The 12,409-nt window shown below is 40.4% G+C and overlaps 1 protein-coding gene across 2 annotated transcripts in view; it reads left to right on the forward strand.

The window, feature by feature from the left end:
- The window catches only part of ZMYM2 (zinc finger MYM-type containing 2), a 67,944-nt gene that overhangs the window by 44,589 nt on the left and 10,946 nt on the right, over window positions 1-12,409 (forward strand). For both annotated transcript variants that reach the window (XM_018056527.1, XM_018056528.1), the window contains 6 exons: window positions 5,689-5,854; window positions 6,964-6,998; window positions 9,390-9,519; window positions 10,225-10,340; window positions 10,847-11,012; window positions 12,073-12,198. In XM_018056527.1, the coding sequence (XP_017912016.1) occupies window positions 5,689-5,854; window positions 6,964-6,998; window positions 9,390-9,519; window positions 10,225-10,340; window positions 10,847-11,012; window positions 12,073-12,198 (739 nt within the window). The remainder of the gene's footprint in view (window positions 1-5,688; window positions 5,855-6,963; window positions 6,999-9,389; window positions 9,520-10,224; window positions 10,341-10,846; window positions 11,013-12,072; window positions 12,199-12,409) is intronic.

Consider the following 12,409-nt stretch of genomic DNA (forward strand, 5'->3'; position numbering starts at 1 on the left):
TAAATAGAAATATTTTTGATGGCTTCTTTATCAATTATGAATAGTGACAGGTTATTGTTTTAGATACTTAGGATGTGTTTTAAAATATTACTCTCCCCCTCTTGCCTCCCCCTTTAATTGTGGATCTTTGAAGAATTTCAAATGGAAAGGATGCTATGTATGAATAGAGACTAGAAACATTTACCTTGAAATTGTGAATACATATGTAAGTGTCTTAGAAATAGCTACTTTAAAAAAAGCAGAAGCCCCTTTTGGTCCATTGCTTTGATTTCTTTTCCAGTAAGAAAATGAGTATAAATTTGGGCTTTATTTAGTCAAATGAAAACAAACTTTTATTACCTGATGAAAACCATGTTAGTGCTTAAGCTTTGCTTTGAATACAGTTCTAAAGCACTTAAGGCCAGATGTCATTGTAACCTCAGATCTGTGAAATGCTCCTAAAGAAATCAACAATAAAATGGTTGAAACATGTACAGTAATTTAGTCTCTTAATGAAAGCTACTAGTGGTAAAGTGACACTACTTAAGAGAATTGTAGGAATTCTCGATGTAGATCTTGAATATACAGCTTGACATAGTAACAAGCATCTGTTAAATAGAGAAAAGTAATACTTTACAAGTTGTCATAGGTGAAGATTTTGTTGTAGTTTTAAAGTTAGTTCACTATTTTACTGTTTCTATTTTTTAAGCCTTAGAATTAAGGTTCAGATTTTAGAAACACGCAGGGTAAGTACTAACTCACTTGAACACACATGCCTTTCCATCTGAAGCAGCACCTTGTTACAGATGAGATGTCACTCAGAAGATGTTTCTTCAGTGACTTTAAATGCTCAGTTTCAGTTTAGCACACACAAATACTCCTTTTCTTACATCATGTAGAGGTTTTTAAAATCGGTTTTGGATCATTTGAAAACAGTGAAGGTGTTTAGTGGCACAAATGTGGAAACTCTATTTTATTCTTACTGTCACCTTTTCCATCATCTGTTTTATTGTTTGAGACAGAAGTTGTTACCATGTGGTACTAAGGATTTCCCTGTCATTATTTTATTATACAGATCTGCTGAATTGTGTAATTGTGAATTCAAAACTTCAATTTTAAAAAATATCCTAGAGGATATTGCTTTCTATTCAGAGCACATGAACTGTATTTCTCTGTGGCTTCTTTCTTTGATTTGATTCTTTCTGTTCTCTTTATATTATCTATAACTTAAATATAGAAATCCTTTGGTTTCCTTTTTTCTTTTTTGGGAAGCAAAGAAGCATTCCTTGACAGAAGACCAAGTTATTCGCGATGTTGTCTATTTAAAGGATAATTGTAGCTCATGTTTTTATGTGCTCAATAATGAAATTTCAGTGAGGCAGTACATTCAGAAAGTTGAATAATTAATTAGTGACAATTATGTTTAATGTCAGTATTCTGTACATTAAACATTTCAATTATTTCTTGCTTTATTTTAAGCCCAGCATATCTTTGTATAATGTATGACATAGCATTATTATAAACTGTGCTAATTGGAGGAGTAAAGGTACTTGATCTAGAAGTTTGTGAGGCATGCAGCAGTGATGATTTTAATGTAATCAGTAGGATTACGACCTACCAAATGAGGAGACTGTTGCCCCTCCTGATGAATCACTGTGCCGCTGTGGAGGCAGCTGGTACTGATTCAGAGTCGCTGCCTGTGAGTTTTCCCTCAGCCATCTATGTTTTCTGCACTTACCATGAGTGCACTTTATTCACTGTTACTGTCATGTGGTCTTGAAAAAATGTGTTAAATTGAGTCCCAACCAAATTACATTTTCCTGAACCTCTCTCCGTTTCCAGTTTTTAAATTTAAGAACTCAAAATTTTAGATTTTAGTTAGTTAAACAATGTGACCAATAATCCACAAAAAGTGCCCCATTAGGGGATGTTTACTAACGAGAGCAGGTAGCCCGGCAGAGCACACATACCGAGTTTCCACCTTTTCTCATCTTCCTTCTTCAGTTTGGGAGACCACCTAGAGTATAAATGGCTTTACATTTTTGTTTATTTGATACTATATTTAAGTATTTAAGTATTTGATACTATATTTAAAATTTTTCTGCCTATGTTTGTTTAGCTAGACAAGACATTTTGAATAATCTGTGCAGGTCTGTATAGTGGTTTGCTTTTGGATTTAAGATAGAGGTTAATTAAGTACTATCTCATCTAAATTAGAATTCAGAGACCATTGAAATCATGCAACCAGGAAATGCTGAGAGTAAAATGAATGTTTTTTCTTCTCCCAGATAATTCTTTAGAAGGAAGTAGGTTTCACTTTTCCTTAAAGTTATTGTTTCCAGACATAATGTGAAACCAGGTGAGAGGATAGGTCTTTTCATTCCTGTAAGTTTTACATTTTTGAAGAAAAAGGATTTAGTATTATAATAAAATGATAGCTAGGTGTTTGATATACAGTGAAGATAACTCAAAAGTCCCATGGTTTCCCAAGAATGCTTTCCTAGTACTCTGTTTAATAGAACTAAGGAGCTTTTCTGAAACTTTTTTCAAGTTACAGGTTTTTAGTACAGGTTTTGATTTGTTTTAAAAACCAGTAGGGAAGGGTGACAGTGTTAAATTCTTTAGCAAATGTCCTAATGGTTAAGTAGTGGGACTTTGAGCTGTAGTCAGGTTAATACTTAGATTTTAATAAGCCTTAGTTATGAAAGGATGACTGAAGAATATTTTGGGCTTCTATGTTTTTCTTTTTTGTCTATAAACTGCTAGAAATACTGATTTAAAAAATTATTTATTTTTTGACATTAGATTTAGAAAGGAAGTGCTTAATATTCTTGCTTTTAATGTGCCTTTGGGTATAACTGATGAATTCTTAACACTTTTGTGCTTTGCATAGTACCCAGTGCCCAGGCTTTTATTTCTGCATTCTTTTTTGAAATAAATGACTATAAAATTCTCTATTTCTGTTCCATTCATGGTTCCCCCTTAGAAAATCAGGTATGGTTGGTGAAGTAGGGAACAAGAGGGTGGAAGGTTTCAAGGATGTGGGTACATCAACCCAAACTGTCCACGATAGGTCACGGGCTTTGTGAGTGTAGTGTCTGTCCAGTGGTCTTCCCTGGCTTACTGAAGAGGGGCTCCTAGATTAGCTGAGAGGTGGGATTAAAGGTTACTGAAGAGGGGCTCTTGGATTAGTTGCGAGGGAGGATTAACATTTTTGAATTAAGAATTTAGTTTCTGCCTATTATTTCAGATTGCTTGAAACAGTAACTTTTTTTTCCCCCTAAAAGTAATATACAATCCTTGATTTTCTACAGTGACAGGAAAACCATGAAGTGAAAGATGATACAATATTTGTTAAAGCAGAACCACGTCATACTTCAGTTCTTAGCTGTAGCCATGTTAAGCTTTCCTAAGAGTTCTGTCTCATGAGTGGGAGGCAGTGGTATTGGTGTTGGTAAGGAATGATGGTCTTTCACAAGGTTTTCTATTGACGCAGGTTCCACACAGTTTACCAGGAGTTTGTTTGAGTGGCTGAGTAAGGGAGAAACAGCCCAAAGCAAGAGGCTCATAACCTCTAAAATTGTGATTTTGGTATTCAAATTAGTATTGAGTTCTATTATTATCCTTTATCCTGAAAAAAAAACCATAAATATTTTGTCTTCTTTTGAGCATTAATCTTGCTCCTTTTTAGAGGGAAGGGGGGTAGAAACATTCTAAATTTGTTTTGAATTTTCTGGAAAGAAGGAGCTTAAGGTGATGTTAGGACAAAATTCCAAATGTCTGTAATTATAAAATAATGAAGTGAGTTTATTGTTCAGATTCTTTGGGTGGAATGTGCTTGGTTGTTGGCACTAGGCCTATGGAATTACTGTGTAACTGGGAATATTACCATGTACAAGAAGTCAGTACTTTGTGTGTAAGTACAAATTATTATAGGTGTTATTGAGAACCGCCTTACTGCATTTCACATCTGTTAGGATTTGTGTTTCTGGTTGGCCATAGTAACTCACTTGGATTTTTCATTGTCTTTGTATTGGGGTGCCCTACAGAGAGCCTTCGTTCAGACTTGTGTCTGCTTGGACCCTGCATTTACTTCAACATTGGGCCCTAGAAAGTCACTCACTGCTCTGTGTGTGGAAGGGCAGTCAGGCCCTTGTTTCAGGTCCTTATCTTCACTTTTGCTCTGTTCTTCACATATAGCTGGTGCTTTGGCTTTTCTTTGAGTATAAAGCATAAAAGGGAAAAACCCTAGAAACCTGGAGCACGTCAGTGGTTAAAGAACAATCTCTGCTGGTGAGAGTTTTATGTAGGGACTTTTTTATTATCAAGTAAACTGAGACCTGGTTGATAGTGCTAATGTTACTGAGGTTACCATGTAATATTACCAGTATAGCATTTAAGCTCCCAAGTTTGTGGACGAGAGGTGTCATATTGGCATCACTTAATAGTCATAACTTATACTGTACATCTTCATTCATTTAACATGTATTCAGTAGGAGAAATACCAGACCTGGAGAAATAAAGAACCCATGTTCTAACTTGGGGTATGTTTGTTATATAAGACCTGTTTACCCACACAGTGCTTTGTTCATGTGCCAGCTAGAATTTGTCGTGTTATGCGTGGGATTCCCATGGAGGCAGGGAAAGGCTGACTCAGAGTAGTGAGGGGAGCTCCCTTGGGCCCGTTACCCACCACCAAGTACTTGGCATTTATTGCTTTGTCAAAACTTCTAAGTTGATGGCTAAACTAAAGGGTAATTTCTTAAATTACAGTAATTTATTTCTACTGTAATTAGATAACTAAATTATGAAAACTATTATCTTTAAAATTAATTATTTATACCTTTGGTCTACTCATTGATCAGGGTATTAAGAAACAGTGAAAATGAGTAAAATCTAGGCAGAATGGACTCTCAAAAAATTCTGTCCCTAGGTTAATTGATTGGCCATCAAAAAGTACAACTTGTTTATGTATGAATTCTAGTCTGTTTTATTTTGCATATTAAGTTATAAACTAGTTAGGACTGATTGTTTTCCTAGATGTAGTTCAAATTTGTGGTCTTAAAATTTAATTGGTTTTTAATTAATTAAACATTGAGTGTTTTAAAACAAAAAGTTGAAGTTCTAGCTGTTAAAACAGTATGTTTATGAAAGCCCTTCAAGTTTATTAAACTATTGAAACAAAACACTTCAAAATAACATCCATTATTTTTCTTAGCATAAGTGCTGGCTTCAGAATTATTCTGGCCTGTACAGTTGTATAAATTGGTCTACTATGAGTTAGTTGATCCTGGGAAGTCTATTCACTAAACAAGAGATTTCCAGTGTAGTGTGACTGTGGGAGACTTGGACCTGTGTATCAGTGTGGCTCTTGGTTATCTCGTAATGTTAAATCTCACTGGACCAGCCTGGTCCACCATTGTGCATTTGTTTTGGTAATCCTATCTTTGTAATGCTGGTCTTTGACTTCCGGTAAGTATAGAAAGGGATTTTGACAATTAGCTAAACTACTACTTTTAAAATTTTTGTGGATTTTACTGTTACGATTTATAGTACCGTTTTATTTTTTCTTTATCAGACATTGTTTTATTACATTTGGCAATAATCACTGAAATGCTAGAACTCTTATAAAACTCATGTCTTGTAAAACATGTCTGGGTTTGTAAACCTTCTCCTGAGAGATGCTGACCCCTTCCTTGCTTCATTAAGGCTGCCAGGTGTGACTGCTGTAAGTCTCAAGGAGCCCTTCGGGAGAGGGTGCAGTGGCGTGGCGAGATGAAGCACTTCTGTGACCAGCACTGCCTGTTACGCTTCTACTGCCAGCAGAGTGAGCCCAACATGACGACCCAGAGGGGACCTGAGAACTTACACTACGGTAAGGGTCCCTTCAGGTAGTGACCTGAAAAGCCTGCTGAGCAGACCTGGATTCAGGGTGGTGGTAATGAACAGTTGATTTCAGGGTTAGTTTAACATCAGCTTCTGTGGTTTCTCCAGGTGGAAGTGCCTGCAGTGACATTTTGCATTTTGTTTTTTTACTCTCTTAAAAATTTAATGGTAGTTGATAAAAATAGAGTCTAGTTGGGTTAGAGAGAATCTAAATAGAATTATAATGAAAATTGTTTTTAAAAAATTTCATCTGCCTTAAATAGATAAGTTTTGGTACATACATGCAATAGAATATTACTCATCCATAAAACGGAATGCATTTGAATCAGTTCTAGAGAAGTGGATGAACCTAGAGCCTGTTATACTAAGTCAAGTAAGTCAAAAAGAGAAAAACAAATATGTATAATATTATTATAATATGCATAATAATACATATATATGGGATCAATAAATAAGGTACTGGTGAACCTGTTTGCAGGGCAGGAATAGAGATGTAGACACAGAGAACAGACTCTGCACACAGCGTAGGAGGGAGAGGGTGCAACAAATTGCGAGAATAGCATTGAAAATGTGACCATGTGTAAGATAGACAGCTAGTAGGAAGTTGCTGTCTAGCACAAGGAGTTCACCCAGCTTCTCTGTAACAACCTAGAGGTTCAGGAGAGAGGGCATGTATGTATGCACTTATGGCTGATGTATGGTAGAAACCAACACAACATTGTAAAGCAGTTATCCTCCAATTAAAAAAAAAAAAATTTGTCTGCCTATTCACTTGCGATTTAAATGAAAACGTTTTTCAGCAAATTGTATGTGCTCCAGGGTCGATAGGACAAACAGCAAAAACACTTTAGACGATAGGACCTATTTAAGAGTTAAATCTAAGATATTGCTCCCAAAGCAGTATATACTTCGTAATGGAATGAAAAGGGGAAAGAGTTAATTCCACTACTTAGCTCTGTATTTCAGCTTTCAGAAGAATATGAAATATTTCCATCAGTGACTATTTCAAAAAAATCCATAAAAATTAATGAGAAATATGGATTTAGAAAATCCTGAAGAAAGTGATATTTGTCTTATTTTAAATTTGTTTGTTTTTAGATCAGGGTTGTCAGACGTCCCGAACCAAAATGACAGTAAGTATTGCTTAAGTAAAGTGCTAAATATACTGACTTTTATAGTGTGGGCATAAAAAGTAATTAGTCCATTTTAATCTGATTAATAATAAAAGATTTTTTTTTTTACTTACCTGTTGAGATGGTTGAAGTATTCATATTCTGTTGAATTACCCAAAATAAAAACAGGTCTTTTTCTGCCTGCTGAGGGACACAAAGGTGGATTAGTTGTGGCCCTCACCCACGTCGGGCGAGATGACACATGAATACTCGTGTCCCTGGGCAAGAGTAGTGGAGCGTTTGCAGTGGGCGAGCGTGTGTGGTCCGGCGGCTGTGACAGAGCTTCTGAACAGCCAAGCAGAAGGTTGCCAGTGGACGACGATGAGCCGGAGGAATGTGGTGTGCAGAGGTGTGCACGTTTGTCCAGACTGCTCCCTGAGGCCGAGCTTGGAGGGGCCTGAGGTGGAGTTCTGGGGAGCCGGGGTAGGGTGGGCCGGCCAGCGCCCCTCAGACAGGATGGGGTCTATGCTGGGGGCCAGGACAGCACAGTCAGTGGAATCGTCCCATGCTCACCAGGCACTTGGTCCACACTGAGGAGTGTAAAGATGGTTGCTTCCTGTTGGTTCTCTTCGTGCAGCCATAAGGCAACTCCAAAGCTTGTTTCCAAGCTTTTGACCAAGGTTTCAAGACACCCCTTCACCTGCACTGAGGCGAATGAATACTTGTGTCTTCCAACAGCCCTGAGACCTCCTCACGGGAAGATGGGAGGACTGAGGGGGTGTGACCTGGGGGGAGCCGAGCCTCTCCAGCGTCATGCTCCACCGTGTGGAATCCTCCCCACCTAGTACTGTGAGCTCTAGGAGCCTTAGTTCCCCGCTGAGGAGTGTCGGAGGATGAGTCAGCTGTATAGTTGGGGGCGAGTCACTTCATGGTTCTCTGTGTGACTTTGCCCTCGTTTGTAAGTGGGGCTTTGCTCCTTGTGGTGGAACCTCCTCAGGGTCATTACAAAGAGCACTGAGACAGAGGCTTGCATCAGGGAACTGCTGAGGCCCTGACTTCAGAGCTCTTCACTCTGTCACTTCTCCTGGCCATGCATCGTCTGAGCCTCAGTTCCCTCATCTGTAAAACGGGAGGAGAGAACACCTGCTGCCCATGTGGTGCTGAGAGGGTTAGAGGGCTCATGTCAGAAGGTGCTGCAAGGGTGCTATGCATGGAGTCACGCCCATCGGAGCTGTTGTATATAACAGGAGCATATAACAGGAGCTGCAGCCAGAAGCTGTGCCTGCCAACAACAGCACGTGTTTCTCAGATTCTGGGGCTTCCGGCAGACCCAGGGACTAGCGAGGGCCTCTTCCTGCTTCCTCTTCCCATCTTGCCATGTGTCCTCATGGGAGGGGGGGCGGCTGTGGGGGCTCTTCTGTGAGGACCCCAAGCCCATTCATGACCTTATCGCCTTCCAAAGGCCATGCCTTCAGGTGCCATCCAGTTGGTGTTCCATCTCAGTGTGAAGTTTAGGGGACACAAACACCCAGCTCTGCAGCAGACACTCTTGAGATGTGGTGGCTGTCGTCATTGTAGTCTTCATTATTGGGGGTCCTTTAGCATTCGTTTTTGATAGGTATAGACCTTGCCTGTTGACTGTCTTACCAGGTGACCAAGTTTAGTTGACATGGTGCCCTGTTCGTAGAGTGACAGGAGTGGAGCACAGGCAACCAGGATGTCTTGACTTGGACCCCTGGTTCATTTTTTCTGTCGCTCTCCCCATAGCACCTTTGTTTCTGCCCTTAGGGACAGGGCTTCAGCTTCCTTTACAGAGTGTATGCGTGTGTGTGCGTGTGCGTGCATGTGTGTGTGATGTGAACAGGCTGAAGCATCTGATAGACTATTGAGATATGTTTCTAAAATTACCCTGAAACACACAGCTTAAGGTTTAATAGCATTTATGGTAATTCTTTTCATCATTTTTCTTTTCAGAGTTAGTACCACATTAATAGTTTATGCATTAGAAAAAGCCAGAGTATCAGAAAGCCGTAATAATTTCAAAATACTGGGTTAACAACCTTGCTTTTTCACTTAGGAGTGAGACTTGTCTCATGTATTTTTAAAAATTTTGCTGTGGGGACTTACTGGCAGTCCAGTGGTTAAGACCCCACACTTCCCAATGGGGCAGGCGCAGGTTCACACCCTGGTGGAGAGCTAAGACCTCGCACGCTGCAGGACCAGACAGTGTGCTGTGGTGTCTTGATGAACAGATCTGTAGAGGGGTAATTATTGCGCTTTGCTGATAGTTGGGGTAGGTTCACATTGGTTCCATGTGTGCTCCCTGCACTGGAACACACTGGATATTTTTTAATAGCAAAAGCAGTAAAAATTCGAGGCAGAAATAAAATGTCTCTCTTTGTTTCTCTGTAGGGCTCAGCACCACCCCCTTCTCCAACCCCCAACAAGGAGATGAAGAACAAGGCAGTTCTGTGCAAACCTTTGACTATGACCAAGGCGACCTACTGCAAACCCCACATGCAGAGCAAGTCCTGTCAGACAGGTGACCCAGGCCCTGCCCTTGAGTGACATCCATAATCTTTTCAGCAGTGGCTTCAGAGTAGACTTGTTGGGTGTTTTGTCACTTTCTGTTGATTTTGCTTCTCTGGTTCTAGACATTCCTTCAGAATACAGCATCTCATTTACAGTCATTAATAAATATCAGTCTCTACAAAGGCGTGCAAGTTATGTTGCCGGTGGTCTGGTTTCCTTGGGGGCCAGGGCCCACTGAAGTTAAGTGATCTCCTCTGAGAAAACCATCTCTTTGAGTGTGGTCTGTAACCATAACTATTCTGTTTCCTTGTCAGAGTGAGTTGAAATCATTCAAACCTGTATTTTCACCAAATTTAAATGTTAGCTGTATTCTGTTGTTTAAGTAAAACTTTTGTGAGGGGAGTGTGAGGGGAGTGTGCCGGGGTGTCTGGAACCATATTATATTTCAAAAGACGTTTTCTTTCTTTTTAAAAAACAAGTCTAGCTACTTCCCTTTGGTCCAGGGGTTAGGACTCCCCACTTCCACTGCAGAAGCTAAGATTCCCACATGCAGTGCCTTCTATAAGTTAGAACAGCTACTGCATTCAGTTTGTTGTTTTTTAACTAATTTTGTGAAAACTGGGCATTTTTTAAAATGGGTACTCCGGGCACCCGGAGCAGCTGGGTGGGTGGTGGTTGAAGCTGGTTGCTCCCTGACTGCCTTCTGTGTCCCCAGATGGCGACTGGAGGACGGAGTACGTGCCTGTGCCCATCCCTGTGCCCGTGTACGTCCCAGTGCCTATGCACATGTACAGCCAGAGCATCCCCGTGCCCACCACCGTGCCTGTGCCCGTAAGTCTCCCCCAACCAAATGTGTGAGCTCAGGGGGCAAGGATGAGGCTTGGCTGCTTCTGACCTTCACTTGGATCTGGTGGAGGCTCTGCCAGGGGTTACTCTGTGTTTAATTAGGTATTAGGTAAATGGTTCCAACCAATGTCTGTGTCTGCTTTACATATACTATGTTTTGTATTCATGTTTGTTTTAGAAGAAAGTAAGATTTGTGAGCCAGAATGGTATGGAGCCACATACAGATGTCATCACGTGCACTGCTGGGTCCCTGTGTCAGGGCATGGCTGCTGGAGGCCTCGGGTGATGGAAATACCTCAGAAATTAATTTTTACTTCAAAAAGTAGCTGCTTGTATTTGGGGCTTTCCTTGTGACAGTTAACATACAAATTCTTTCCAGAGCTTCTAGGAAATCCAGCATTATGAAGAAGATCACATGTCAGAGTAATTTTTAATTTGGAAAAATACCTTGTAAGCGAGTGAGCCTGATGGTAGGTCCTCTGTTCCCTTAGGTGCCAGTCCCTGTGTTTCTCCCTGCCCCCATGAACAGTGGTGAGAAGACTGCTGTGGCCGAAGAGCTGAAAAGTACAGGTTCTTCAGACGCCCTGGGCACAGAGCTGCTGACCATGACAGACATGACTGAGGACGAGGGGAAGGCGGAAGGCGCCGACCTCCACAGTGAGCTCCTCACTGCCTGGGGTGGGCAGAGCGGGTGGGGGGTCTGCGCTGGCCCCTCACTGAACTTCAGCCTGGAGGGGGTGTGGGGGATGCACTGCTGCAGAGGTGATTGCAGGTTGAGACCCACGTCAGATTTGTAGTTGCTCTGTGATGCCAAGCCCACATTCAAGCCCAGCAATTTATAACCTATTTCAAACAGTCTCTGTTTTAATGGTTGACAAGATTTGGTTTTTAAAATCAAATCTAAATTTGTTTCATTGGGTGAGCTCAGACACAAAACTGACTTGTAGGTTTTATAAATATCCAAACTATTATTTTATGATGGTTATCCCCAGTTTTGTTTTATTCATTTATACTAAGAAAGTAAGTTGGATTATTTAAACCAGGGTTTGTGTTAGGGCAGTGCTGGCCAGATGGGGTAGCTGGACGCATGTGTGCTGGATGCTTCTGTGTCTGAGCACGTTTCTCCACGTTCGACCTCCCGTTCCCCCTCACCCAGAGCGGGGCACTGTCAGCATGAAACCCTCCTAGAAAGGCTTTTATTTTGTGCAACTTTTGTTTCCATCGTGCATGTCTGTTTCCCACCACACCCTGAACTCAGTAAGATGCCTTTCTCAGTGGGTTTTAGTACAAAAGTGTTTAAAACAACTATCCAAAACATTAGAAGGCAATAGTAAATAAGCATATATTGAATGATGTGGAAAACCTAGGTCACAATTCAAAAAGAATGTTGAAAATTCCAGTTGTCTGTGTTCATAAGTTTATTTTTGACCAGAGATTGTTCTTAGAAATTATAGAGTTGTTTACTCTTAAAACATGCTTTTTCTCTTGGTAGAGGCACAGTGAAAACTTATAGGATTGAAAGTTTTTGTGTATTCATGATTATCTAATTCAAAGCTTATAGTAGCTTACATTTGAAGGTAGATGCATGCTCTTTCCTTTCGTGATGAATTAAAGATTCTTATTTTGCATTTATAATTAAGTAGCTTTTCCTAGATTAAATATCAGTATTTTGCGGTTTTCTGTTTTGTTTTCTGATGATACTACGGCTTGATTACAGGTGTCATTATTGAAACGGACATGATTGGTTCTGACCTCTTGAAGAGTGCTGAGCCAGAGACCCAGTCCAGCATGCCCGATGTGCCATATGAGCCAGACTTGGATATTGAAATAGACTTTCCCAGAGGTACTGAGCGTGAAATTTTGCTCTTGGAGTATGAAGTGTGTTTCTAGACTTTAGCTATGGGGTCATCATTGTGGTTGGGAAACAATCTCGTGTTCGTGTCATTGCCTGTATTGCTATTTGTCTTTTTCATGCAAATAAAACTCAGCATTTTTCTTCCAAAAGGAAGCGCATGTTGAATTGTAGGAGCTTAATTAACAGGATTTCCCAGAGC

Source organism: Capra hircus, chromosome 12 (assembly GCF_001704415.2).
Source record: "Capra hircus breed San Clemente chromosome 12, ASM170441v1, whole genome shotgun sequence".
In the NCBI taxonomy this organism is placed as follows: domain Eukaryota; kingdom Metazoa; phylum Chordata; class Mammalia; order Artiodactyla; family Bovidae; genus Capra; species Capra hircus.